Source organism: Panthera onca, chromosome E1, assembly GCF_046562875.1.
Source record: "Panthera onca isolate mPanOnc1 chromosome E1, mPanOnc1 haplotype 2, whole genome shotgun sequence".
NCBI classification, from domain to species: Eukaryota; Metazoa; Chordata; class Mammalia; order Carnivora; family Felidae; genus Panthera; species Panthera onca.
Genome location: NC_138352.1, coordinates 4,002,111 through 4,028,538, shown reverse-complemented (window position 1 = coordinate 4,028,538; position 26,428 = coordinate 4,002,111). Strand labels below are relative to the sequence as shown.

General features: G+C 54.9%; 1 protein-coding gene across 5 annotated transcripts in view; it reads right to left on the bottom strand.

Moving 5' to 3' along the window:
- Window positions 1-21,374, bottom strand: part of AXIN2 (axin 2) — a 32,291-nt gene extending 10,917 nt beyond the window's left edge. The window contains exons 1-4 of one of the 5 annotated variants that reach the window (XM_060645619.3): window positions 21,217-21,374; window positions 17,564-18,496; window positions 9,313-9,453; window positions 445-547 (exon numbers count right to left, since the gene is read on the bottom strand). In XM_060645619.3, the coding sequence (XP_060501602.1) occupies window positions 445-547; window positions 9,313-9,453; window positions 17,564-18,378 (1,059 nt within the window). In that variant the 5' untranslated portion in view covers window positions 18,379-18,496; window positions 21,217-21,374. Of the gene's footprint in view, window positions 1-444; window positions 548-9,312; window positions 9,454-17,563; window positions 18,497-18,899; window positions 19,009-19,662; window positions 20,067-20,255; window positions 20,379-20,556; window positions 20,993-21,216 lie in introns of those variants that run through there. The other 4 variants (XM_060645616.3, XM_060645621.3, XM_060645617.3 and 1 more) reach the window with 4 other exon arrangements.
- Between the last annotated feature and the right edge of the window lie 5,054 nt (window positions 21,375-26,428).

The following is a 26,428-nucleotide window of genomic DNA, read 5'->3' as shown; positions in this document are numbered from 1 at the left end:
TCAACACCTGTTACGTGCCAGGCGCTGTTCTAGTCTCTGTGGACAGGGCATTCAACATCATAGACACAACTCCCTGTCCTCAGGGGACTTCCATTCTAGCGGGAACCCGATGAGAAGCATGGACTAACTCCTACCATTTCTTGGTTTCTGGAAAAGCACTGGTATGGTTTTCTCATGGAGAATTTTCTTTTTTGAATTGAGAAAACGTAGAAGTTCAAGTAGGTCATCTTGAGCTCTACTCTGCTCAGCATCACACCTCAAGGAAGCATGTAACACCTCTTGCCTGGCTCCTCCCTTCCCCTTCCCCTAGTGGACCACCCCCCCCCCCCCCCCAGACCCTGCTCCTCCTCTTACCCTAGACCTCCCTCCTTCCACCTCCCATCCCTTTTCTTCACGACTCAACATGGCTGAAAACATCTGCCTTCCCCACCAGACTGTACTCACCGGGAAATGAGGTAGAGACACTTGGCCATTGGCCTTCACACTGCGATGCATTTCTCTCTGGAGCTGTTTCTTACTCCCCACACGATAAGGAGGGATTCCATCTCTAAGGGAAGGGAAAAGACAGAAGCCACAGGCTCACGAGGATGCTTTCAGGATGTGGGCTGATTCACAAGCCATTCTGAGATCCCACCGGAGGTCAGAGCCACCCGCCTCCATGCAAGTGTACCACCGTCCTGGGCGCCATGGCTGTTCCCAAGGTTGGATTGAAAGATCAATCCAAGATCAAACTGCCAAACTCCCTCTCAGGTTCAGGATCGTTGACTTGGAAAGAGCTTAGTAAAGCTCATCTCTCAAGCTCTGCCTTAGAACGGATTACATTCCGGCCAGCCCAAAGTAAAGGCTCCCCTATTTTATTTTACAGGTGTCCCAAGTAGGAGAATCTAAGGCCCCTTTGGTCCTCCCAACCGTCTGTCGTACTGCCCCAAATCATGAAACCAGGGCCTTATGGAGCCCACCAGGGCAAAATATTGTAAGAAGAGGGACCACGCCCGCAGAAGACTGAGCCAGGCATTAATGAAGGTGTGTGTAATTCTCCAACAGTCAAGCTCCCGACTGTTTCCAAATTTCTTCCTTTTATAAATCACCACAAGAGGGGCGCCTGGGTGGCTCAGTCGGTTAAGCGTCCAACTTCAGCTCAGGTCATGATCTCGCGGTCCGTGAGTTCAAGCCCCGCACCGGGCTCTGTGCTGACAGCTCAGAGCCTGGAGCCTGTTTCGGACTCTGTGTCTCCCTCTCTCTCTGACCCTCCCCCGTTCATGCTCTGTCTCTCTCTGTCTCAAAAATACATAAATGTTAAAAAAATTAAAAAAAAAAAAAAATCACCACAAGAGTATTTTTGGGCTCCTTCCTTCCCTCAGCTCCAAACCCTCCCACCCCCAAACTAAGGAAGTGCCAAGGACACACGATTAATGTGGGCATAAAGAGAAAGCCCCTACTATGTGGCATTCTGTGCAATTCGTTCAAATGTTTGAGTACCTGCTATGTGTCAGACCTTGTTCCAGGCACTGGGTGAGACAGCAGTGAAGGAAGGGGACAAAAATGCAGACAGTTGCCCTCACAAGGCTTAAGGTCTAATGGGTGGCAGGCAAGAAGCAAAAATACAAAAACAAAGTCTACAGCAGGTTAGAAAGTGGTAAGCACTAGGACAAAATACAGGGCAGGAAATGGGAAGAAAGGATGCGGTGGGGGGTGAGGGGGAGTTCCGATGGACTTCTCGCAGTGAGGGTGACCTTTGAGCAAAGACCTGAAGGCAGGATGAGCCCCTATGTCCTTCATCTTTTAAAGAAAGTGGACTTAAGAAAAGCCTCCACCCCGGCTAGTCTGCACTAAAACATGACTTGGCACTCGTAGGATTTCTTTTAAAAAGAACTTTGAGCTTGAAAGTCGTCAAACGCTCAAGGTGTGACTATTTTCCCATTGCCGTCCCTTCTGGAGGCCACTTATTTACAAAAGCGCCAGGGTTCCAACATTCCCATACTGAATCATACTTGGAGGCTGTAAACACCGAGATTAGGTAGTTGGTTATTTCCCTTTTCCCGGTGTTTTGTTCATCACAGGGTGGAAGGAAGAAAAACATCTGGGCTCACCAGCAGTGGGTGAAAGTCAGCAATGCCTAAAAATACCCGGGAGCACACGGGGGCAACTGGTTGACCTCTAGCTCCTCATGTGTAATGCCCTAAAATTCCAAGTGGCTGAAATTTCCAGAAGTCTGTTGACCTAGGCCAGATCACAGGGCCACCGCGGGGATGACACAGATGGACCATGGTAGGTCAATACATCAATGAGGTATGTCAGCCCAACTCTGGCTAGGAATTAGCACGTGAAGGAGCCTTGTACTGAGGACACAAGGGGAGAAACAGGATTAATCTAAAGCAAGGACATACACACAGGGTGAGCCCCGTCCCAGAGAAAGGCCAAGAGGGCCAGAGACAGCATGCCAGTTGACCAGCGCAGGTTGAGAGTCCCAGACATCTTCTCACTCGCTTGACCGGGCCCCGGAAGGCCAGGCAGGATAAAAGGTTCTAGGTTCAGAAACTTACTGAACCACCTGGAATGTATTCACCGGAACTCCATGTTTTCACTATGGGATCACCTCCAAGACGGGAGAAAACTGGGTGCTCACGAGCTGAGCTTGACCAGCTGTTACTGGCTCGGCCAGTAACCAGATTCTACACCAGGGGTCTGACTCTAACTCGAGGCTGCCAGCCCCCACGTACCGGTTCCCACTGTAGGTCAGACACACGTGACGTATAATCCGACTTTCTTCTCACAAAGTCCCAAATTCACCAAGTTTTAAGATGGTCAGGGACTCTCTGCAGCTCTCCTAGAGTCAGTCAGTAGCAGTTAGACCCAGGGTACAAATCTGAGCCACTGCTGGGCCCCAGAACAGGCGTCCTTAACTCAGCAACCCACCTTCCCACCCCACCTGGAGGTGCCAAGCTTCCTGATGGCCCATTCGTTAAGCCCTGTGAAGTCACGTGACATTCTGAAGGGGCGAATGGAAGACCTGGGGAACATTCTGGAACATCCTACCCCACCACTCAGCACTCGCTGGCTACGGGGCATGCCAGGTGGTTCCCAAGGCACAGTGAAGATCCCCTTGTCTCTTACCTAACGTTCCTTGTGGGGTGGGGGTGACCACGGGGGTCCCCTAGATTGGGTCTCACATTGGTATAACCAACTTCTACTGCCCCAGGGCTGCAAGACAAGGTCCCTGCCTTTCTCTCCTGACCAGCAACTCCTCTGGGGACTTAATAAGGATAGATGGCCTCTGCCCCAGGCCTCCTTCCTGACAACGTCGGGGGGAAGGAATCAAGCACCCCCCAGACTTTGCCGTGACACAGGCAAGGCTTCAAGAGTCCTGGAGGAGGTCCCCATCCACCTCCTCCGAGACTCTGTCCTCGGGTGCCGGCTAGTAGCCTCTGCTCTTCCCCTTTCCACACAGATGCAAATTAGCGGGCTCTTTTATACCTCTTTTGCTCCTTCCACACAGGACAGAAGGAAGAAGAGAACTGGAGGAAGTACGTAGAGCTTCTCTGCGGGGGAAGCAGGTCCCTGGCCCATCGAAGGCAAGAGGAACAAATGATTCCAGCACCCCCACCTCCCAACCAATGCACGCCCCCACCACACCCGGGGCAGATGCCAACAGCGGGACAGGAAACTCGTGACCAGGGCAGACAAGAGACGTCAACTTGTAGAGGCTCAGAGGCGTAACCGGTGCCTTCACGGAAATGGCGCTTTACCTCCCCACCAGCCAAGAGTCCTCTTCCAAAACAGCCGCTCATTCCAGAAGAGGGCCACTCTTCTTTGTGCTCAGGCCCTAAAAGTCTACGATCCATTTCCTGGATGCTCAACGCTGTGAGCTCAAGAGTGTCCGAGTTTTGGTCCCTATACCATCTCCTTTGATTATGAGCCTTTTAGCTAACGAGCCCGCTGCTGAGGCCCAGCTGTTTCTGGGGAGCAGTGGTTTTGAAGTGTGGGCTCCACTTAGCTGCCATTTAAGCCGAGCCAATTAGCTTAGCCTTTTGACTCCGCCGTGCCCCGCCTAACCCAAGTGTCGTCCTCCCGAGGCTTCGCCATATACGACTCACTCGTACACGCGTCCACTCGCATTCCCATTTGGCAACCACTCAGAAGGCAGCCTCTGATGGCAGCCAACATCAAAAGCCTGGTTTGTAAGATAAGATAATATTTGAAGTTCACTCAGATGCTTTCCCTGGTGTCCAAAGCAAACCCATAAATAAGATACAAGGAAATAAAAATAAATAAGGAAAAGAACCTGAGCCACCCCTCCGCACGTAACGCGAGGGAAGCATCTTGCGCTGGTTCGGTGACACCCTGGGCGGAAGCTAATGTCGAGCTGATCCCGACTGTTAGAGAGGGCTGCTCTGCGCAAACAGCCAAGACAGATGCCCTCACGCTGCAGACGAAGCTTCCACGCTTCCGGGCAGCCTCTAACACAGAAGCCGCGCTTAGGCGGCGAAGAACCTGCTGCTGGTGATGTTTTCCGCCTCCGCCTACCCCCACGGGCTGCATCTTCCCAGGCCTGATGCCCTAGAACGGTCCCCACAATCCTCTGTGCCCAACACTCCAAGGACTGGGCTTTAGGACTTCGCTGGCAGTCTGGCAGCTAACTTCCCCCCCAAAAAAAAGAAAAAGAAAAGGAAAAGAAAAGAAAAGCAAGCAAGCAAGCTATTTCTTCTGAGAATGCAGGTTTCAGAGTAACAGGCTCATAAAACAGCCTTCTCAGAGGCCTACCATGAAGACCCAATCCCCAGCCATCTTTAACAGGGCTTTCTACTTAGCAGGAAAACAGAAGTCAGCAGTGGGCTGTGGGAGAAGGCAATGATTTCTTTGGAGCCCCTGCCAGCTCTGTACCTGTGGGCCCTGGCGCCCGGTTCCCTGAACAGCCAAGTGCAGGCCGGCCCTGCCCAACTTCTACTCGGCCCTCTTTGCAAAGGCCCCCAGGACTTAATTGGTCCTGGGGCAAATGAGACCATTGCTTCTCGGGCTTGTGTCTAATGAACTCCAACCTTCTGGAGTCTATTGAAGGCCGCCCGTGACCCCCTCTCCCCCTCCCCGGCCGGGTCCCCTCCCCAGCTCCCAGCGGGGCGGCCAGGCCCCACTCCCCAGCCCCCCACAGACCCCCTGGCAGCCAGAGCCAGCCATTGTGACAGGGAGAAACAGCCAGGGTTCTTTTCACGCTTTATGGGGCGCTCCTATTCACTTGTTCAAGGAAATTTCAAAGGGGCCTGCTACCCTCTTATCCCCGCTAAGCTTCCCCAGAAGAACAATGGGCTGAAAGCGGTTCAGTTCAGCTTTTCATCCCCCACACATTTTATTTCTCGCCTGTTCCGTGCTCTCATCTGTGCGAGGCCCACAATTGGCAGAGCTCTGAAGAGGGGTCTAATCCCAGCCCTGGGAATCCCGGGTGACCCGCCCAGCACCGGGCAGATCACACACACCCAGGGCCAGCCGGCCAGAAAGCGGCTCGCACAGCCTGGGCCCTCACGCCAAGCCTGAGGAGAGCAGGAGGGCCCAGGGACCCCCAGCGCCTGGCGGCCTGAGACCCTCGGGAACATCCTCCTCCCTCATCCGATGGGCTCTTGATCCGGAGACCTCTCTGTCCCCCGCTGTAGGCAGCATGAGGCAAACCGCCCTGGACAAACATCTCCCCAGAGAGAAGGACCCCGCACTGCTGAGCAATTCGCCCCCAGTTGGTATGAACATGCCCAGGGGGGTACAGATGTGACGGCTGCATAGGATAGCCTGCCCACTTGGTTGGGAGAAGACTCAGACAGAGCACCTAACACTCCCGTCAAGAAGATCACACCCGGGCCGCCTGGGTGGCTCAGTCGGTTGAGTGTCCAACTCTTGGTTTCAGCTCAGGTCATGATCTCAAGGTTCATGGGTTTGAGCCCCACATCTGGCTCTGAACTGGCAGCATGGAGCCTCCTTGGGAGTCTCCCTCTCTCTCTCTCTCTCTCTCTCTGCCCTTCCCCTGCTCACTCATTCTCTCTCTCAAAATAAATAAATAAACTTTAAAAAAAAAAAAAAGAAGCTCAGACCCAACATGGAGGCCCCAGGTCTCCGAGCCTTCCAGGCACTTTCCCTTGGCCTTGGGGTCCTGGTGTCCTCACCACCAATCCCAGACAGCTACACCGCAGGAGGGGTGGACAACACTGAGGTCCTGCCTCTTGGGACCCAGTGCCCCAAAAAGAAAGCTGCTCATCAAGGGCTTGCCCTTTGCTGTCTCTATATCCAAGTGGACTTTCCTGGCCCACACCCAGCCCCTGGCTACCTAGAACAGCCGGCTGGCCAAGGTAACTTCTCTGATCCCAGACGGGGGCTAGTGGGTGTGCCAAGTCCACAAGTGTCTTAGCTGAAGTGGGAAGGGAGAGAACTTTCAAGTCGTCTCTAAATAAAATTGAGAAAGTTCTTCTGGGAAAGCATGAAGGAAGTGGGGGGCAGTGTGCAGGGGAGAAGTTGCACATGTGCTCCCTCCTACCCCTCCTCCAACCCATTACAAAAGAAAGCAGTGTGATTCCCTCATAAATAAAAGAAACGCAAAGTGGCTCAAAGGTCTCATTATCAACTGGTCCTACTAACATCTCATGCTGGCAATTTACATGCTTGTGGGGAGGGGAGTAGTAGGCAAAGAGCAAGGACCTATGTCTGGTCTGGATTTGAGCTCTGTCTTGCGGGGCCAGCACTGGGCCTTTCTGTCCCATCTGTGAAAGTCACGAGTGACTGCCTGCCTTCCTGCGTGGGTCTTGTGAGGCTCAAACATGTGCGGGGACTACACCACCAAGTTAGCTTACCGTGTACCCAGAGCAACACCTCCATCCATGGTGGGGACTGAAATGCAGACAAGGACCAGGAAGCAAGCCAAAAACAGTCTCTAAGAAAACTAAACAGAGGCCTTTACAGTCTTAACTGCATCTGACTTAGGAGATTCACTCAACCCCCTCGTTCAAATCCAACTTACTCTCATTTTACTCAGAAAGTAAGGCCCCCATGCAATCCACAAATAAAAGCTAAAGGGGTGATGTTGCTAGAGGCGAGCACACACACAGGAGCAGCAAAATGACAGCGGGCAGCATGACCGAGAGAAAAAAGAATCAACTGTTTTTTCAAAACGCCAATATGTGTGTACAGAGGCAGACAGCCTTACCTAACCCTGTACTCCAGGAGATACTACAGTAGAGCATGAAAACAGATCTTTGTATTAATTATCGGGATCAAGAAAGAAATTATGCCTGGGGCGCCTGGGTGGCTCAGTCCCTGACGCAACCGACTTCGGCTCAGGTCACGAGCTCGTGTTTTATGAGTTCGAGCCCCACGTCGGGCTCTGTGCTGACAGCAGCCCGGAGCCTGCTTCTGTCTCCCTCTGTCTCTGCTCCTCCCCTGCTCATGCTCTGTCTCTCTCTCTCTCAAAAATAAACAAACATTTAAAAAAATAATAATTAAAAAAAGAAGTGGGTTATGCCTAATACTATCCAACATAAACCAAAAACGTATTCTTTTAAGAACTATGGCGATCAAACGGTAATTGTTCTCAGGTGCAGAGACTAAAAGAGTTCAGTCAATATGAAAAACTAACTTCAGTGGAACCCCTCATTTCTCTATGTTGGATGGAAGAGGTGTACCCTTATTCTATTTTTACTATTGCCAAAATACTCGTCTTTTATTAAAACGGAACCTTTCCCCTGGTGGATCTCTCTCCCTTGACTAACAGGGGAATCTGAGACAACACAGTGAAAGCCGCTGGGGAAAATCAATGGCAGAATCCCAAATCCACCAACCTCATCAACTTCTCTTCCAACTGGTTCCATGCCACAGGCCAACAAACAGGACACTGGCCAACGGAAACCAGGTGATTTCAAACAAACTGGAAGAGTAGATGGTCCAGTTTTAGGAAGCTAAAAGGAGAAAACTCTACACATGCCATGATACATGGCTCAGTGGGTTTGCTTTTCCAAACTGGTCCCTTAGCAAAAGAACTTCCTACTGCAAAATACTTGTGGGAAAGCCTTTGAAGACCATTTCTGGAGTGGTAGTTCTCAACTGGAAGTTGGGTGAGCTCTTGGGGGAGTTTTGCCCAATCCCAGGCTCTACCTCTCTTGCTTCTCCTGAATCAGAACCTCAAAGGAGGGCAAGAGATGGGGACACCCAGCTCAACACACACACACACACACACACACACACACACACACACACACACACACACGAGACTCAGAATGGTTGCTCTCTACCCGGAGATCACCACTGCCTGACCTCAAATGACTTACAATGCATATTGTGACCCCCACCTGACGGCCTGCTGACATCATCAGACCTTCCACCCCGAGGACCTGGATTGTGGTTTAGAAAGCAAAGGAACAAACGCTAGGTGGGTGGGGGGCCGGGCGAAATAGGTGAAGAGGACGAAGAGGTACAAACTTCCAGTTTTGAAATAGGAAAGTCAGAGATGAAAAGTACGGCGAAGGGAATATCGTTAAGAACACCGTAGCAACATTGTATGGGGACAAGTGGTGACTACACTTAACGCGGTCAACACTGAGTAATGTATAGAATTGTCGAATCACTACGTTGCACACCTAAAACTAACGAAGCATTGTGTCAACAATTCTTCAATATTTTTTTTTTTTTAAGGAACAAACTCTTAGTATGCCAAGTGCAGCCATCTGCAAAAGATCCAAGATCAGACTCTGGAGAGAAGCCCTACTTAGGGGAAGAACCTGACGCATAGCAGGCACCCCACCAACACTCAGTGAACTGAATCGTGTCCATTTGAACACACCTGTGAGGCAACATTACACCCAGTGGGCCTTCAGAGAGCGCTGGACGTCTGACCCCCACCTTCAATGCCTTTTCCTTCAGAAAAGGTGCCACCCTTCAGATGCCACCCCATCTCCCGCCTGCTGGTTCCGCAGATTGGATTACCTGGGTTTCGAGACCAGCCAAGCACTTCTATCCAGGGAAGAAAGGCGGAATGGCAACCAGAAGATGGGTCTCTCAACTCAAGAAACCTCTGGAGAAGCATCTTAACCTTCTACCTTACTTTCGTTTTCTACCAGTCAACTTTCCTTTCAAGGCTCTAAGCTTGACTCCACCCAGGCTACCACATCACCCCCCCAAACCAGCACTGGCACACTCCCCTCCCGCCAAGCAAATGTACACACACACACACACACACACACACGGGGTTTGCAAAGCCAGCTGAGGATGGCCGGCTGAGGACTCTGCCCAGCTGGCCTGGTGAGTCACTGCCAACCGCGTACATGAGGGGGATAGCAGGATACTTACACACTACTGTCCGTCATGGACATGGAATCATCAGTCAGTGCATCGCTGGATATCTCGCTATCATTGGCGCTGGTGGCTGGCGCGAAGACATAGCCAGAACCTACGTGGTATGGATTAACAGGGTCGCTCCTCTTGAAGGACCTGCGGGGAAAGTACAACAGCAGTGCGTCACGGCTTCGCACCAGACACCCAGGTAACCAGGCAATCCGGGGACCCGCGAGCGCATGATCCCGCCATGTGCTCAGGCCAACCTGCTGCCCAGGGCCAGGTGCTCATCTGGGCAGACGGCAGGGGCCACTGGCTCGCCCTGGGGAGAAAGCAGGCCGGGATCCCGTGCTGTCAAGGGCAAGTCTGTCAGGGGTGACAGGAAGCCATAAGCAGCCCAGGGGACCCTACCAAGTGCTAAATACACACTCAGATAGAGGAAGGAAAAGGGGAGGCTACTGAGTGAAAAAGGAGAATTACTCCATACGGGTGAAGGGTCTTCTCCCTCCCCACCACCATACCCAAGCCTACACTGGAGGAACACAGTTCCAGAACCCCCGAGAGGTCTTTCGCATCCCAACTCCCTGTCTGGGGTCTGTTGGCGTAGTTCCAGGTTTCGAGCAACCAAAGGCCTGGCATGACCTTCTCATTTCAACCTGGGTCCAGTACACTGGTCAGATGGGACAGAGACACTCAAGGCTTCCACCCCACCCGGAGCTGGGCCTCTGCCGCGCCCTCCCCCACCTGGGCAGCTAGGCTAAGGCTAAGACCAAGCCCCACAGGATTAAAATGAGCAGCGCCGCTGTTTCAAAGGAAGGTCCAGGCCCCTCCTCCAGTGTCTCCTGCCCTTTGTTTCAGTGGCCTCAGCCTCCCCATTCTGCTCTCTTGATCTCCCAGAACAACCAGTGTCCCTGTCCCCTGCTGGGCTGCATTCCTCTTGTGTCACCAGCAAGGGACATAGTGGGGAGGGTGGGGGGGGTGGGTGAGGAAGGGGCCACTGTGGTCCGTGAGCTGCAGGAAGGGGGGCCTGTCAAGCCTGAAGTTGCAAGAGGCCTCAATGACAAAGAGCCCAGCACACTCGACTGGGCCCACCCAGTCTACGCCAACAGCAAAGAACTCAGCTGGGGGAGAAGCGGAAGGCCCAGAAGAGAGAACCTATTCCAGCAGGCCATTGCACAGGTCTCTAAAGATGGCCTTGGGGGTGGCACATGAAAGGGACTCGTGAAAGGTCAAAGCAGTCTCCACGCGTGATCGCGGCACTCCTATCCACCAGTACGTGTGCAGCACTGTGCTGAGCTCTGGACTGACCCAGCCCGGGTCTCTGGTCTCCTGGCACAACAGGGCCTGGTCACAACAGGGGGCGCTGCCACTGGGGAGGCAGACTGCGTCATCACTGGCCCACAACGAGGGGCACACCTTCACACACATCCTTTCATCCCCAGCCCATGCTTGCAGCCACCTGGGGGGAGGAGGCGTTCTGGGCACACGGGTGGTGGCCCTGCAGGACAGCAGCCTGTCCCCAGGTCAGAGCTGGGACTCTCACCCAAACCCGTCCTGCCTCCCAATACAAAGACCGGCCTCAACAGTTTAAAAAGTTCTAGCAGCATGAGTGACCCAGGCCGGGCGCCCAGGTTGGACCGATGGACCGAAGGAGGGTCGGGTGTGGGCAGGGAGTTGTGGCCACAGTTTGGTGTGAGGGAGTCAACGGGGGCAGCTGGGATGGGAAAGACGTGGAAGGGTCAGGGCCCTGTCGTTAAGGCCTGAACTCCAGCTCGAGCTGATACCACGAACAAGAAAAGTTACATCCAGGGGCGTCTGGAGGGCTCAGTCAGTTAAGCGTCCGACTTCGGCTCAGGTCGTGATCTCGCAGTGTGTGAGTTCGAGCCCCGCGTCGGGCTCTGTGCTGACAGCTCGGAGCCTGGAACCGGCTTCTGATTCTGTGTCTCGCTCTCTCTCTGCCCCTCCCCTGCTCATGCTTGGTCACTGTCTCTCAGTAATAAATAAACATTTAAAAAAGAAAAAAAGAAAAAAGAAAAGTGACATCCAGAGTCTTAACACGTTAGAGCCAGAACGAACCTCTAGCAGAGAGGACCTAGGCCAAGCCCCTCAGTTTAGAAATGTGACTAAAAACGAAGCATCTCCACAGACGGCACGGTTAGTCCAGGCGGGCCCTTGTTTTTGGCGCAGCTGTGTGCCCAGCACACAGTAGGTGCTCAAGGAACGTCCGCGGCCCCGGCGTCATGCAGCCTCACGACCGTGGCAGGAGGCGCGGAGCCCCAGGTGGGGGCCAAAAGCCTGGTCGGAGGCCACCTGGCTGGAGACCTGGCCACACAGGGAGCCCACATCCAGACTCCCACAGGTGCTCAACATCAGCAGGGACCATCTTAGAAATGGCAGGTGGGTGCAGAATGAACCAGAAAGCACACATGAGGAATGTCACCCTTGAATCTGCCGAATACCTTGGACCAAGAGATGGTCCACTGAACGGGCACTGGGACACTGGCCCTGTCCTTGTATCTGTAGAGGGCAAGGAGTCTCAGGATATCCCCCCAGGATATGCCAGGCTAACTAAATAAGAAGGGAAGGTCCTCCCGGCCTCAGAGCTGGTCCTGCGTCAACATGGGATTTCCAGACACCAGGGCTGGAGAGAGAGAAGCGGTGGGAGCAGAGGAGAGGCAGATGACTTTTCCTGGGGAAGAGACGGGATGAGGAGGATTCAGTAACAATCCTCGGAGGCAGAGGATGGCTGTGTTGGCATCGTCACTAACGGCAGAGCAAGAGGAGACTGGGCTCTTAAGTCAGAACGAAGAAAGTGCTGCCCGCTGGTCTGAGCGGACCCATGGATGTTATGGAATCACCCGAGTCTTGAAAACTGTCCCAAGTACCCAGCTCTCCGGGGGGCCTGGACAGGGTTACTGCCTCGAAGCAGGATGAACGAACGAGAGGAAAGTCTCCAGGGTCCCTTCCTGGCTTCAGAAGCCCAGGGCAGGTAAGCGCTCTCAGCCCTGGACAGGGAACAGGAGTGGAGAGGCGAGAACCGCTGCTGGCTCAGCCCCCCGGCCGGCAGGTGACCAGTCACGTCACTGCCTCCACTGACGTGGGGTCTGCACCCAAGAAGCACACGGGTCAGACTTGGCCAGCGGCACCAAGTTCTTACGTTCTCTGAAGACTCCAGAGCACTGTGATTTGGGGAGATGATAGTCCTACTCCAAAAACCCAACCGCCAACGAAAACAGAGCGGCCGCAACTCTCCTGCAGGGTTTGTGGTGACTTCTCCTTTTTTCAATTTTATTTGTTTTAATTTACGTCCAAATCGGCTAGCGTATGGTGCAACAATGATTTGATGGTGACTTCTAAACACGCGGCGCCGGTGTGTTTGCACGCTGGATGCCTGTCCTGTGCAACCAGACTGGAAACTCCACGAGGGCAAGGACCGGATCGGTCTTCTCTGCGTGCGGCCCCTCAGTGGCGGGGGGGCGGCGGAGCGTGGCAGGCGCTCTAGACTTTGCTGAGCCTCCTTAAAAGACCTGGGACCATCCTGTGGGTGGCTGGAAAGTTCTTTTAGTCTAAGAGACATCAGTACAAGATCAGGAGAGCCCAGATAGCCCTAAAGAGCATCCGGACCCTCTCTACCCCTCCAGTGCTGCCATCTCTGTGGTATCAACGCACTGACAAGGTCCTGGATTCAACCTCTGCACGGAGAAAAAGAACTCACTAGAAATCCCTCCCTCCCCGACTAAGAAGACAGCAGACTCCAATCCGTGTGTGCGCACGGCCTCGCGCTCACCAGAGTGGATCGCAAAACACATGGATCCCCAAAGAAACTCGTCCTCCGTCACTTCCAAAACAGAGGGCTCCCGTGTGACCCGTACTTAAGAACAGAATACACCGCTCTCAGCTCACTTGGCGGCAATAAAGTATTTGGGTTTCCCTACGATCGTGACAGAGGAAGGAGGGCAAAGCAGAGGAAGGGGCCGGGTTGTGGAGGAGAGAGAGACGGAAACTCCACTTTTAAGAACCCAGAACTTTGTCAGAATTGCCACATAATTTTAAGAACACGGATTAGAGCTCTTTTCTCGTATCTTAAAAAACAGGAAAGAAACTCAACCACGCTACAGTAATTGTACCCAGATGCTTTATTTCTCCGGTGCTCCCACAGTTGCCGCAAGGATTTTAAATTCCTACAGAGAGTGGGGGCCTGTGTGGCAGACTTCACACCGGGCGTGCGTCCACGGACCCCCATGTGCTGTCAGGGAGCAGAAGTCCTGGGACCTTAAGGGGAGGGAAACTGCTGGCCTTTTCTCCCCAGCTTATTCTTTTTCTTTTTTTTTTTTAAATTTTTTTTTCTTAATTTTTTTTTAATTTATTTTTGAGACAGAGAGAGACAGAGCATGAGCAGGGAAGGGGCAGAGAGAGAGGGAGACACAGAATCGGAAACAGGCTCCAGGCTCTGAGCCATCAGCACAGAGCCTGATGCAGGGGTCGAACTCACAGACTGTGAGATCATGACCTGAGCGGAAGTCGGACGCTCAACCGACTGAGCCACCCAGTCGCCCCTCCCCAGCTTATTCTTATCTCTTATCTCCACGAAGGTGCCATGGCCCCGCCGCACCCCCCCCCCCCCCCAGCACAACAGTGCACAACAGACCTGACCTTTGGGATCTCCCTCCGGATCCCCACCCCCACCACCAAAACAACGCAACTTAACAAGTATTTGCTTCTAAAAGCTGTGCCCTAGGACAGTGTACTTACAAAGTCACTGCCCAAAGGCAACCCTCTCTTCAAGAAGCATTTTCTAAGGCAAGATCAAGAGGGCGTTCAGGGAGGGGTCTGGCACTCGCGTGGCACTGAGCGCCAGAGCCATCAGATAGGCAAACTTTCACCAGTGAGTCTCGGCACACTGCCTCCATCAGAGGCTCCGTCCTCTAACTGGGGGCTCCTGCCTCCAGCGTATCTTTCCTATGGCATCAGTTTCTTTGATAATTGCAGCCAAGCTGGATGCCGGTGGCTTCGCAGGCCTCATCGGTGAGGTCTTTCAGAGAACAGGAAGCACTTGGAGCCAGCAGAGGGCCATCTGCTGGGCCCGACTTATCTCAAGGGAGGCCGGAGGAGAGCCGCCAGGCACCAGAGGATGGCACCAGGGCCAGGGCAGACTGGGAAGGGCACAGGGAGCACTCTGTGAGCCTAGCACTGTCTCCTTCCCAAAATAAATGCTGGGCTGAGCTCCTAATCCCACAGCCCCTCCACACACACACACACACACACACACACACACACACACACCTCAGCGTTCTGTGGATATGTCTGTGTGCTGGGGTTTTACACGTGCTCTACCAACGGGTCACTCTTGCTCTAAGTTATTTATAGAGACCATCAAAAGCCCAGGCATCCCACTCAAGCACCCACAAACCAGAGTCCTTCCCTCCGAGGATAATTCCTGCTCTTCCGTTCCAACTATTTATATTAAACCTGACACCAGATCAGTAAGGACACAAACAAGTCGTTACAAATGAGGCTCCTCTGAGCGCCCAAGGAGAACGCAGGGCTTGGAAGGCACCCAGCTGCCGGGGCTGCTCCTCAACAGCTGATGGGGACCCTCAGCAGGACTCCCGGTCTCTGTTTCATTCACGTTACTAACTTATGAAGCCCATCCCCAAAGCCCCGTCCCTCGCTCGATGAGTGAGTGCACTGCAAGGAGGGGCAGACCTGGAAGAGCGGGAAAGGATCCCCCATCCCAGTAACGGGCTGAAAAGACAGACTTAAGCTCAACAGGTAGAGGAAGTCGAGGCCCGGGAAGGGGGGCCACTCTAAAACTTGACGGTGACTGCGGGCTGGAGGCCGGGACTCACTCTCTGAAAGGGACATCCTCACCTGGTTGCCCTTCTCACACATGTACTCATCATCAGGATTAAATTATACTAGTTCTAATGCTTTACGACTATTCAGAACGTTTCCCTTTACGAAGGGCTCTCGGGTCTATTGTTTTGATCCCATAAGAGCAACCTAGGACACGAACAGGACGGATGGTGCCTGTCACTGCACAGAAGGACACATGGGGTTCATAAGACTTCAGCCCAGGTAAGCAGGCAGTGGACAGGGCTGGGACCCAGGCCTTGGAAGAATTTGGGACACCACCCAATACATCACAGGCACGCCTGAATAGAATATCTCGTATGTGAAAATGAAATCGGATGGCTCTTAAGTTCTCTGTGACGATGCCCGGTTAAGACACATGGGCTTCATGTAATCCAGGTAAAATACTTCATTTCAACCCAACGCTGGGAGAAAGCACACACAAATAGAGCCTGGAAACCTCAGGGGCGGATGAAAAGGTGTCTCTATAGATCAACGATGCCAGGGGTTCACAACCAAGAAGGCAAGCCCTGGCAACACAAAGGATCTTTGGCCACTGCCCCTGGGGATCTAAAAAGCTTCACAAGAGTAATCTCCAGAAAGTTTAATCCTGGTGATATCCCACTGGAGGGCTCTGGAAAGGGGAGGGGCACAGCGAGGCTGGGTCTCTACTGCCCACCCACAAAGGGGAGGGGTCACGAAGGGTCCTGCTTGGGAGCGTTTTCTTAGGGTGAAAAGTCCCAAACCACCAAACCAGGTGCAGTTTACAAAGGGGGCACTCTGGGTCCTGACTCGGGCAGACACAGAAGCTCCACTGTTGGAAAGCCCCTGGAGAAGCAGCCTTACCACAGGGCTTAAGTAGTCTCAGCTTCAGCTGCCAAACTGGAGGGCAAGGAGGCCAGCAGAGATTTACCAGAATGTCCGCCTAACGGAACGGGGCAGTAACAGGTGCCCAGTGACTGCCCAGCCACAGACACCAGACCTAGTAGCTTCCCTTCAAACAACCTGAAACCATAAGCTTCAAGACGCTGAAACAACTCCTTTCACGTGATCCCATGCTTCGTTTCAAAAGCCAATCCAGCGCTACTTAGGTGTAGACCAGATGTCTGAGTGTGAGTAAACTCGCTCTCAAGGCTGTAGGAGCGCCCTCTGGTGGCTGGAGAACAAGCTCTTCGCTCCCCATGGAAAGTCAAAAAGCTCTTGGCCAGCCCCTAAGTCACTGCTTCTAGGCTCGGACATCACTATCCTGCCCCCTCGTACTATCGCTTTTGACACTGAAGGCCCCTCTCTACAGGGAGAGGGCAATCTCCACGGAGGCAGCCACCAGATCGCATCCCCGGTTCCAAACACATGAAGAAATACACAATGGAGAGCAAGATAAACCATTCAGGTAGCTATGGAGTGCCCACCGCCCCTTCCACGGCACGCCAAGGGCAACGACCTCAAAGAAAAAGGCTCATTCTGGAGAGCTGGAAGGGGAGAGAGGGGGAGACACAGAAAGACTCATTCTAACGGGAGGTCTAAAGTTGCTGGCAAAGGTCAAGAATCTTAAGACTTGGCCATTCTCCTTCTGTAAAGGGCTGTTGATCTTTGAAGCCTCCAAAAGGGAGAGTACTCCAGGGCCCCGTCCCCTCTGCCCAAGACTCTTCTCTGCCAGCACCAAGCAACACAACGATCAGCTGAGGTCTGACCCTTGGGCTGCAAGCATTTAAAACCTAGATTCATATACCAGCGGGCTCCAAAGCTAAGGGTCCTTTTATTCAGGGAAGTCACAGGACCTTGCCTAGTTAGGATAGGTTTCCTGGCGGGTACATACCTAATTCTCCAAAGAGAACCGCAGCCAGAGTTGTTAAGCCAACTGCTGGCTCTTATCTTAACAGAAAAGTTCCAAAGACCCCACTTACCCCCATGTCCGATGGGTGCACACGCTATTTCCCAGGCCTCCACGACCCAGCTGCCTCCCCAACCACATTAATTCCACTCTCCACTGATTAGTGGTGAATGACCCCTTCCAAAAGTGGTGTTTAGTGTATTTGGTGACTCAGAGGCATCAAAAGCTGCTGTCCTCTCCCTCTCTCCCTCTTTCTCTCTCCCTTCTAAGACTGGCCCAGGATAATAAGTAACCCGCATTAATGAACACTGCTTGCCCCTGTTTGAAGTTAGCCCTGGAAGACTGCAGGTATGCAGCTGTGGGAGCACACTCTTCCCCACTTTAAACAACGAAAAGCCAAGATCAAAGGGTTCGTGGCCAGCGGTCCTAGCTCTCAACAGACCTTTGTCGGTCCTAGCTCTCAACAGACCTTTGTCGGCCTCAGCGGCACATCCATCCAACCATCCACCCCACTCAACTCCAAACATCTGCAAGGTCCGTACCCTCCTCCAGCCCCGGCCCCCTCCCCGGCCCAGGTCTTACCTGTATCCATTTTCAACGGTCTCCGCGGACCTCGCGTTGGCTGTAGCCCTCAGGGTTTTGCTGGACAAGCCCACCACGGTGGGTGACAGTTTGCACTTGAAGTCGGCACAAGCCCACTCCTCTTCCTCGTTCAAGGTGGGGAGGTAGCCACACACGACCTTTAGACTCCCCAGGCCCCCGTTACTCATGTAAGCTGTGTTTTCTCCCCCACTCCTCACATATTCGAGGTATATATCAGAAGTCAAAAACATCTGGTAGGCATTTTCCTCCATCACCGACTGGATCTCAGTCTGGGCCTGGTCGAACATGATGGAGTCAATCTGCTGCTTCCTGATGCCATCTCTAATGTAGGTCTTGGTGGCAGGCTTCAGCTGCTTGGAGACGATGCTGTTGTTCTCGATGTACCGTTTGTAGATCGCTTTGGCTACTCGTAAAGTTTTGGCATCCTTCAGGTTCATCTGCCTGAACCCATTGCAGGCAAACCAGAAGTCCAAGGTATCCACACATTTGTCCCTCTCCAGGAAAGTGCGGAAGAGATAAGCACCGTCTTGATCGCCCAACAAATAGTGCAAAGACTTGGTCCACCTGGTCAGAGGGGAGTCCGGGGATGCCCGCCCCTCAGGCTCTCCCAGCCCACCCTCGTTCCGCCTGGCGTTGGAGGAGACAGGCATGGGTTTGGTGACCTGGCCCTTTCCCACCCCGGGCTGGCACGGTGGGGTCTCCCCTTCTTCCCCCGGAACGGGGGGCCGGGGGGCATCCTCGTGGAAGCTGCTGCTGGGGTCTGGGAGGCGAGTCACCAGCACAGCACTGCTCATGGCGAGGGAGCTCTGCGCACGGAGTTCGGGAATTGTTCTCTTCCCCCAGCTCCTGTCAGCGATCAGCGTGGTCTCTCTTTCTCTCTCAAGTCAGCAGGGGCTCATCTGAGCCTCCTTTCTGGAAAGAAAAGGAAGGGGGGAGGTAGGGGGAGAGAAAGGGGTATTGATCTAATCAAAACCAGATCTACCCAACATCAAAGCAAGAAAGTAAACAGGCTTTTCAACTCCTCAAATTCAAATCAAGCAACCCAGCTATCTGCGAGGTGCTCATCTAAAGTATCCGACGCTGCTTTTTCAAAGGCGAAATCTGAGCTCCCAGCACGTTTTGGGAGGGGGAGGGCGGGGAAGGTGAGCTGTGAGCTCGGAGGGTGGGAGCTGGGGGGGGGGGGCGGGGGGGGTGTTGGAAGGTGTAAGACCGAGCCTTCCAAAAACCCACTCGGCCTGGGCGCACGCAGTGCTGCCTGGGCTCCGCTACCCACCCCCCCCCCACCCCCGTCAGCATCAACTCCAAAGACGCGCACCCCGAGCCGCCGGGCTGTGTGCAGGTGAAACCAATTTCGGTAAATTTCCCCACTCGGCTCTCCGCACAGATAACTCGAGCTCCAAACGTGCCCTTCCCCGGCATCTGGTTCCCATTCCCCCCACCCACCCCTTCCCTCTGCGCTCCCCCTTCCCACTCCTTAAAAATTCAGAAGATCCTCGACCGAGAAAGAAGCCCGCCCAGCAAGGGGCGGAATGGGCTCCCAGCTGGAAAACGCCCCCCTCCACCCAGATGTAAATGTTCGCTGCGCCCCCGCCTCCCGCCAAGAATCCGGCTCAGTCTACACCTCGGTGTTCCCCGTTCGCCAGAACCAGAAATCAACTCATTCAGGCAAGACTTTGATCTCCAAACTTTGCGAGAGAGCAGAGAAGCCTCAAGACCCGCCGCCCCCTACGCCCCCCACTTCCGCCCCCAGCTCCCCTCCCGGAGCCACAAACCCTACAAAACCGGATCAGAAACCGTCTCACGCTACCATTGCCTCTGCCAAGAATCCCAAACTCTACTGACCTCAAGCCTGTCTTTTTTCCAAAAGAAAAAAGTCTTATCTGACCAATAAACAAGCCGCTTTCCCTAGCACTGGAAGGATCAAACTAAGGAGGGCAGGGGCGGGCCGGGGGGGATGGGGCGCGACCCCGAACCAGGGGCCCCAGGCCGCCGGGCTGGGCAGCTCCGCCGGCGGAGTGGCGGGGCCGCCGGTAGCGCCGCGCTGCCGGGGCGGAGGGAAGGTGGGGCGGCCCCGTTACCTGGAAGACGAAGGCGGCCCGAGGCCGGGCTCTCATCTCCGCGGAGCCCCACCGGCCCGCCCCCCACCCCCCCGGCCCAAATCCAACCGAACGCTTCCAGAGCCCCGGCGAGCGGGCCGCGGAGCGCGGGGCAGGAGCCCCGGGAGGCGCTCGCGGCACCCCGAGCCCGGGTCGGTCCCCGGCGCCGCCGCTCGCAGAGACGCCCGCAGAAAAGGCACGGAAAGCAGCAGCCTAGTCCAGAAATGGCGACGCGCGGAGTCTCTGCCTCTCCGCAAAAGGGGCCGGGGCGGCCGGGGGCGCGGGGCCCGGGCGGGGAGGAGGGACGCGGGGGACGCGGGCGCCCCGGGCTCGGGCCGCTCCTGCGCGCAGACTGAGCCCGGGCCAGCGCTCGGGGCCCCTAAGCGCGGACCAGCGGCCGGGAAGGGAGGAGGGGAGGAGGGGAGGGGGGAGAGAGGCGGGAGGGGAGGAGGGGGCGGAGGGAGAGGCGGGGGGGGGGGTTGGGAGGGGGCGGGGGGAGGGCAAGCGGGGGGCGCCGCCACCCTTTCATCCCACCTTCCAAAGGCACTCCCGCGCACACTCACACCCCGACTCACATCCATAACAACGCCTGCGACGCGACCCCCGGGGGGGATCTGCCCCCTCTCCGCCCCCGCCGCAGCCGCCACTTGCAGAAGTCTCTCGGCCGGGCCCCCCGCCACCCGCTGGGGAGGGGGCCCGGGCGCAGGGCGCGCGGGGCGGCCCGGCCAAGCCCCCCGGAGCGCTGGGCGCCGGGCCCGCCGCTCCCCTCCGCGCCAGCCGGGAGAGCGCCCCGAAATAGCCGGCCTGCCAACTTCAAAGGGCCGCCGGCACATCAAAGCGCGCGGGCCGCCCGGCCGCCGCGGCCTCGGCACTCACCATTGATCCGCGCGCGCGCTCCGCGGCGAGACCTCGCAGGCGCCCCGGGCAGGGCCCCGGCCCCGGCCCCCGGATCGGCTCGCAGCGGCGGCCCCGGGCCCCCCCGGGCCGGTCCCGGCGTCGGGGAACATCGGGAGTCGCGCGGCAGGGGAGGGGGGTGCGGGGAAACAACAATCCCGGGATTAGAGCAAGATCCACCGGGAGGGAGGGTGAAGCGGCGCGCTCCGCCGCCCCTTTTATGCAAAAGACCCGAGTGGGCCTCCGCCCCCGCCGCGGCCGCCCCCGGCCCCTCCGGCCCCCGCCCGGCCCGGCTTTCAACACAGGTCCTGTTTCCAGCAGTCACTCCGCGCACCAAATGTCCTCCGGGCGCTTCCAACAAAAACTGCGCTGTGGATTTAACTGTGCACTTCAAAGGCGCGAGCCGAGCGCACGGTCCTGAAAGGGAGGTACGCGCCGGCCGCGCCCCGGGCCGCCCCCCCGTGCCCCTGCCGCCCCTCCCCAGGGCCGTCCGGCTCGCACCACCCCACCGAGCACGGGCTCGGCCCGGTCGGACCCCCTCCCGTCCCCGGCGCCCGCGACGCGGCTCGGCGCGACCTCGCCCCCCGTCCAAGGGGGGCTTTCTTTGAAGCGGCTCCGCTGGGGCCGCGCCTCCACCCCCACCTTTTACAGCAGGGCTTTCCGCGGGGGAGACGGGCGCCTCGGACGCCGGGCGGCCGCGAAGTCCATTGCTGTGAAGGGTTATTTTTATTTCCCGGCTCTCGGGTTGTTACTGAGTTGCCAGGACCTTATCAAAGCGCAGCCGGCTCCAGCCGACTCCCCCGGGCCGGGCTTGGGGAGCCAGTGATCCCGCCGCGCCAATCACAGCCGCGCTCGGCCGGCCCGCGCCGCCCGCCTTAAAGGGACAGCGCCCCGCGCCGGCACGGCCCGGCCCGGCCCGCCCCCGCCGCACGCCCGTCTCCCGCGTTAACTCTTCCAGGGTCCTCCTCCACCCCCCTGCGAGGCCCCCGCCGCCCCGGGGGCGCTCTCAGCCGGAGTTCCAACTCCGTCTTTCAAGTTCTCCGGCCTCTTTGCTCCAGCTTCCTCCCCCTGCCTGCCCTCGCCCTCCCCAGCTCTGGAAAGCAACAGTTTATTGTAGCATTCTGGCCGTCGCAAGAACTGCAAGCAAGCAGATTTTTTTTTTTTTTTTTTCTATCATCAAACACTTTTCCACCTCTATTCAAGTTTCCCTGGGAATTTGGGCTGCCAGGATCTTGTAAAGGGAGTTCCAGTTCTGGGATCGATTGGCCAAGTGTCATAGGGCGAACGCGGGCCTGGACGCGGAAGGCATGTGTGTGCCCTTGCGCGCGTTTTTCTGAGTGTGGTGCGTTTGTGGATGTGTGAAGATGGGGGGTGTGAATCTGCCAGCACAGGCCTGAGTGCTGGAGATGGGCTCTGACACCTCGTTAGGGAGCATGCCTCAGTTCCCTGAAGATTTAACTCCCAACTTACCAACCTGGCCGCCAGAACCCTTCTTGGGCGCGCAGAGAACATCTTTCTGTAACAACCGCATTCCCAACGCGCTTTTGCCGGCGTCGCCTATGCTGCCATATGTTACGTATTAAACAGACATGGAATGTCTTTTTTCTCCTTGATCTGCAGTGTGGATGTATTGAAAACTCCTCACCCACTGTCACCTTTGAATGTCACCTCCCCACATGCCGCCAGTAATGTTGATGAGGCACAACCGTCTCTTCTCACTTAATGTAACAAGAAAACAGGCCACAAACCTAGAACGTCTATTGCTATAGAATGGTCCCTCATATGATGCGCTATTAACTTGAAAATCTTAAAGGTGTCAAATTGTTTCAATAAGTGAAAAGGGAAGCCCAGCGCAGACACTGGGCCAGGCTTGGGGTCCCCAGCTCTACTCACTTTCTTATTTACTTTTTTTGTTGAATTAATGGATGACAACACTTTTCAATGCAGAAGGGCCTGTAGCCTATCATGAGACCTTCGGAACTTTGAAAGATGCAAGAAATGGGTCTCGTTAGGCTTCTGTAGGAAAAGAGAAGGATGGTGAAACACCCATGATGTGCCGGAAAAGAATAAGCAGTGGGGGGCTGTGCCCTGCTGCCCCCAGCCGGTGGGGCTGCAACAAGGGACTAGAGGCCTTTGCAGACCACGCTGCCAGACTTTTTCGCTCCCGAGAGCCCAGGCGGGTGACATTTCCCTTCCCAATACCTGCCCTTCTGTGTCCATGGCTCACCTCCCCAGGCAGCCAGGCTGACAGCCAGCCAACAGTCCAGGCTACGGATTATGGCTACCTCAGGGCAAACCGGGAAGGCTGGGGCTACAGTGTGGCCGGATGACTCATCTTTGCCTTGGGTCAACTGCTGGGTGTGAGGAGCCTGGCAGCCAGTCCCCTTCAGGTCGGCTCCGTCTAAGAGCCTGGCCTTCCGGTATGCTGGTGCGTGGGACCTATGGCCAAGGGCACACCCACCCGCTTTGGCGACCCCACGACAGCCGGGGGCAAAGCCGTCCCTGTGGTTGCAGGGAGTCTTTAGGCCACAGAGGGTGTCATTACAGGAACAGAAGTTGTATACAGAGGGGAGTAAATTGCCACGGCAGTGTCTACAACGTAAACAACAGTAGCATGCGCGTGCACACACACACACACACACACACACACACACACACACACACCATGTGGGGGAGGGGAGATAGAAAAAGCAAAACACCCAAAATCAAAATAAACAATGATCAGAAAGAGGAGGCTTTAAAAAAGGAAGTGGAAACTTGGTCTTCATGGGTGGTTTTCCTCCCCTCCCAGCTGTCCCCACTGACCCTTCGCTGCCCCCCAGCCAGCCTTCATCATCGCAGGCTCTGCTTCAACGGAAGATTCTCCTGCTCCCTCATTATCCTGGCGCTGCGGCAGCCGGAAGGAGGGAATGGGGATGGGGGACACAGACACAAGGCCTGGTGTAGTTTGGATCTTCTCCTTAATGACCCCTCTGAGAGCCTGATTTCCAGACCAGGTGCTTGGTCACCTTGGCCCAATGACTCCCCCTCCATCTCACCCCTGCCCTTTCTCCTTCTCCCTTGACTTCAGATCTGGTGGTACATTTCCCATTCAGCAGGAGGCCGGGCCGAGTGCTGAGAAGCCAGGAGCCCTCTCAAGCCTCCGGGTCTTTGACTACTTGTTGATAATATTTCCGGAAGAGAATCCAAAGTCCTCTGCTTACACCCAGCCCCTTTCTCAAGATAGCGCAGTTTTCCATTTTCCCCTTCTCCCTGGCAGCAGGGATATCATGTGACTTGTTGTAATCCTGCACAGTTGCCTGGAAACTGGAAAGCAAGGTGATGGATTTCTGCACATGCTCACTTTCCCCCCTCCTTTAAAGAAAAGCCCTACAGAGGATAAACCACCTACTTTGCCTAAGTGCAGACAAGTTTAATAAAGCAGAGAGTATAATTCTTTTCTGGAATTGTGTATTGGGTTGAAATCCTAGAATCCCAGAAAACAAGGACTCAGGACTCCCTGGGAAGCATCTGGCCAGATCTCCAAACTTTAGTCGGCCCCCCAGAAACCCTTCTGGAGTGGAAGTCACACCAGTTGAGACTTCGGAGGACACGGTTTTCTAAGATTCAGAGACTTTGCCTTCTTTCTTTGGAAAAGTGCCACCTTGGACAACGTACCTCTGATTAAGGAGGGAGGCGGAGACAGGCAGAGGTAACCTTTCCTAAGACGGCAGGTTACGGAGTCGTTCTGAGTCTCTGTGTGTTCATCTGTAGAGTGGAGGAAACATCTCCGAATGCCATTATGAGGATAAGCAAGAAGATAAGTGTCCAGCAAGATGTTTGACACACAGTAGGCACTCTGAACTGGCCCCCCAATAGCCTGGGAAGAAACTCTCTGTCTCCAAAGCAAAGATGCCCTCCAGTCAGGAGTCATGCCCGGGGTTGGGGGCGGGGGGCTGGATGCTACCAAGGAGGTCCTACAGAGGTGAGCCCACCCTGCCATCCTCCCTGCAGAGAGGAGCAGGCGGAGAGGGAAAGGGGGCTGTGCCTCTGCCGTCTCTCAGGAACAGTCCTCTCCTGTACCCCCCAAAGAAACATCCTAATTTTCTAGCCAGGGGCCACTTAAAGTGTTATCTGATCCAATCCACATTTTGAGGTGGGGAACTCAAGCTAGGAAGAGGTGAAGAGATTTTTCCCAGGATCACTCCGCCCATGCTGGAGCTGAGCTGACACCTTGTGAGGGTTCTGACTCCTGGTCCATCCTCCCGGGAGGAGACCCCGGGGAGGGCTGGCTAAGAGGGGGGGGCCCTGAGTTTCTCAAGTCCCTGACTAATAAACATGTTTTGAGATGTTTTGCTAAAAGAATCACCCCAGGGCTTCAGCCTGAAATTTGGAGTACACTTCCTTCTGCCCCTGTTTGTGGACCATCTCCGCCCCCCCGCCCCCACCTCCCGCACCGCCAGGAGCTAGGCTATTCCACGAAGTCTCTTAAGGTGGCAGGTGTTTCCGGGGGCATCGGGGGGTGGGGGGGCTGGTTCACCTAAGGGAAAACTGACTCTAACAGAGCCCAAGAGGAAGAAAAGAAGAGGAAAAGGCCAACCCAACTTCCCACCTTCCCCCTTCCTACTTCTTCTCCCCTTAGCGGAGGGGGGACTGGGAGGCCCAGGTGGAAATTTTGAAGCCACAAGAGAAAAGGGGAGGGTTCTCGAAGAAATCGTGTCCGTAGAAGTGTCAGGGAAACTTATTCGTTAATAAAATTAATGGAAACACATCATTTAAATGTTAAATTGAAAACAGAGCTAATAATGTAAAACTTCCTAATCTGACTTACTTCCAAGGGCCTTTAATAGTTATTATAAATGGAGCTACAAACTGCCGGGCTTCTGGCATCTCGCCATTCAGCATCTTTTAAGAGTTGGCCTGAGGGGCGCCTGGGTGGCTCAGTTGGTTAAGCGTCCGACTTCGGCTCAGGTCACGATCTCGCGGTATGTGAGTTCGAGCCCCGCATCGGGCTCTGTGCTGACTGCTCAGAGCCTGGAGCCCGTTTCAGATTCTGTGTCTCCCTCTCTCTCTGACCCTCCCCCGTTCATGCTCTGTCTCTCTCTGTCTCAAAAATAAATAAATGTTAAAAAAAAAATTAAAAAAAAAAAAAAAAAAAAAAAAAAAAAAAAAAAAAGAGTTGGCCTGAGCTTGTAGCCAGAGGAGACCATCAGTACGAACAGAAATCCAGAAAGAGGTTCTGAGTTTTGAAATTTTCTTCTCCATAGAGTCAAGCGGACACACACGAAAAAGGTTGTTTTCAGGAAAGGACGCGAGGAAGAGGTAGGAAAAGGATCTCTGAAGTACCACCCAAGCGGCAGCATGGGAAACGTTGCTATAAATAGGTCTGTGATGCCAAGCTCTCTCCATAGACCTTGCTTTCTGCTCCTGATGTCTCATCCTGCTCATTTGAAGCAACTTCTGGAAAGTGAGGATCTGCCAAGCTTGGAATCCGTTCCTTTATTCTTTCATGTCATGTCAGTGTCTTGATTTGCTTGGAACATTCCCACAAGCTGATGGCCTGCTTTCTCTGCCTCCAGGGGATTGGCCACAGCAAGTGGGGGGGGGGTGGTGGGAGGAAAGGATGCTTGGCAGAGTCCCAGGCCGCCCCAGCACACCTAGAATGGTTCTGGATATTCGCTCCCCATGAAAGAACCTTCCCCAGGTCAAGTTCTCAACATGCCACTTGATTATGCAAACTGCCTTGGATGCTGCCTACACCGCCCATCCCACACCTCGCTAGCACCTGGCTGGTGCTCCGGAAATATGCTGGCAAACGAGGAGTCTACACTTGCTGTCTACACTTCCTCCTCTCTCATTGTCTCCTCAACCCTCA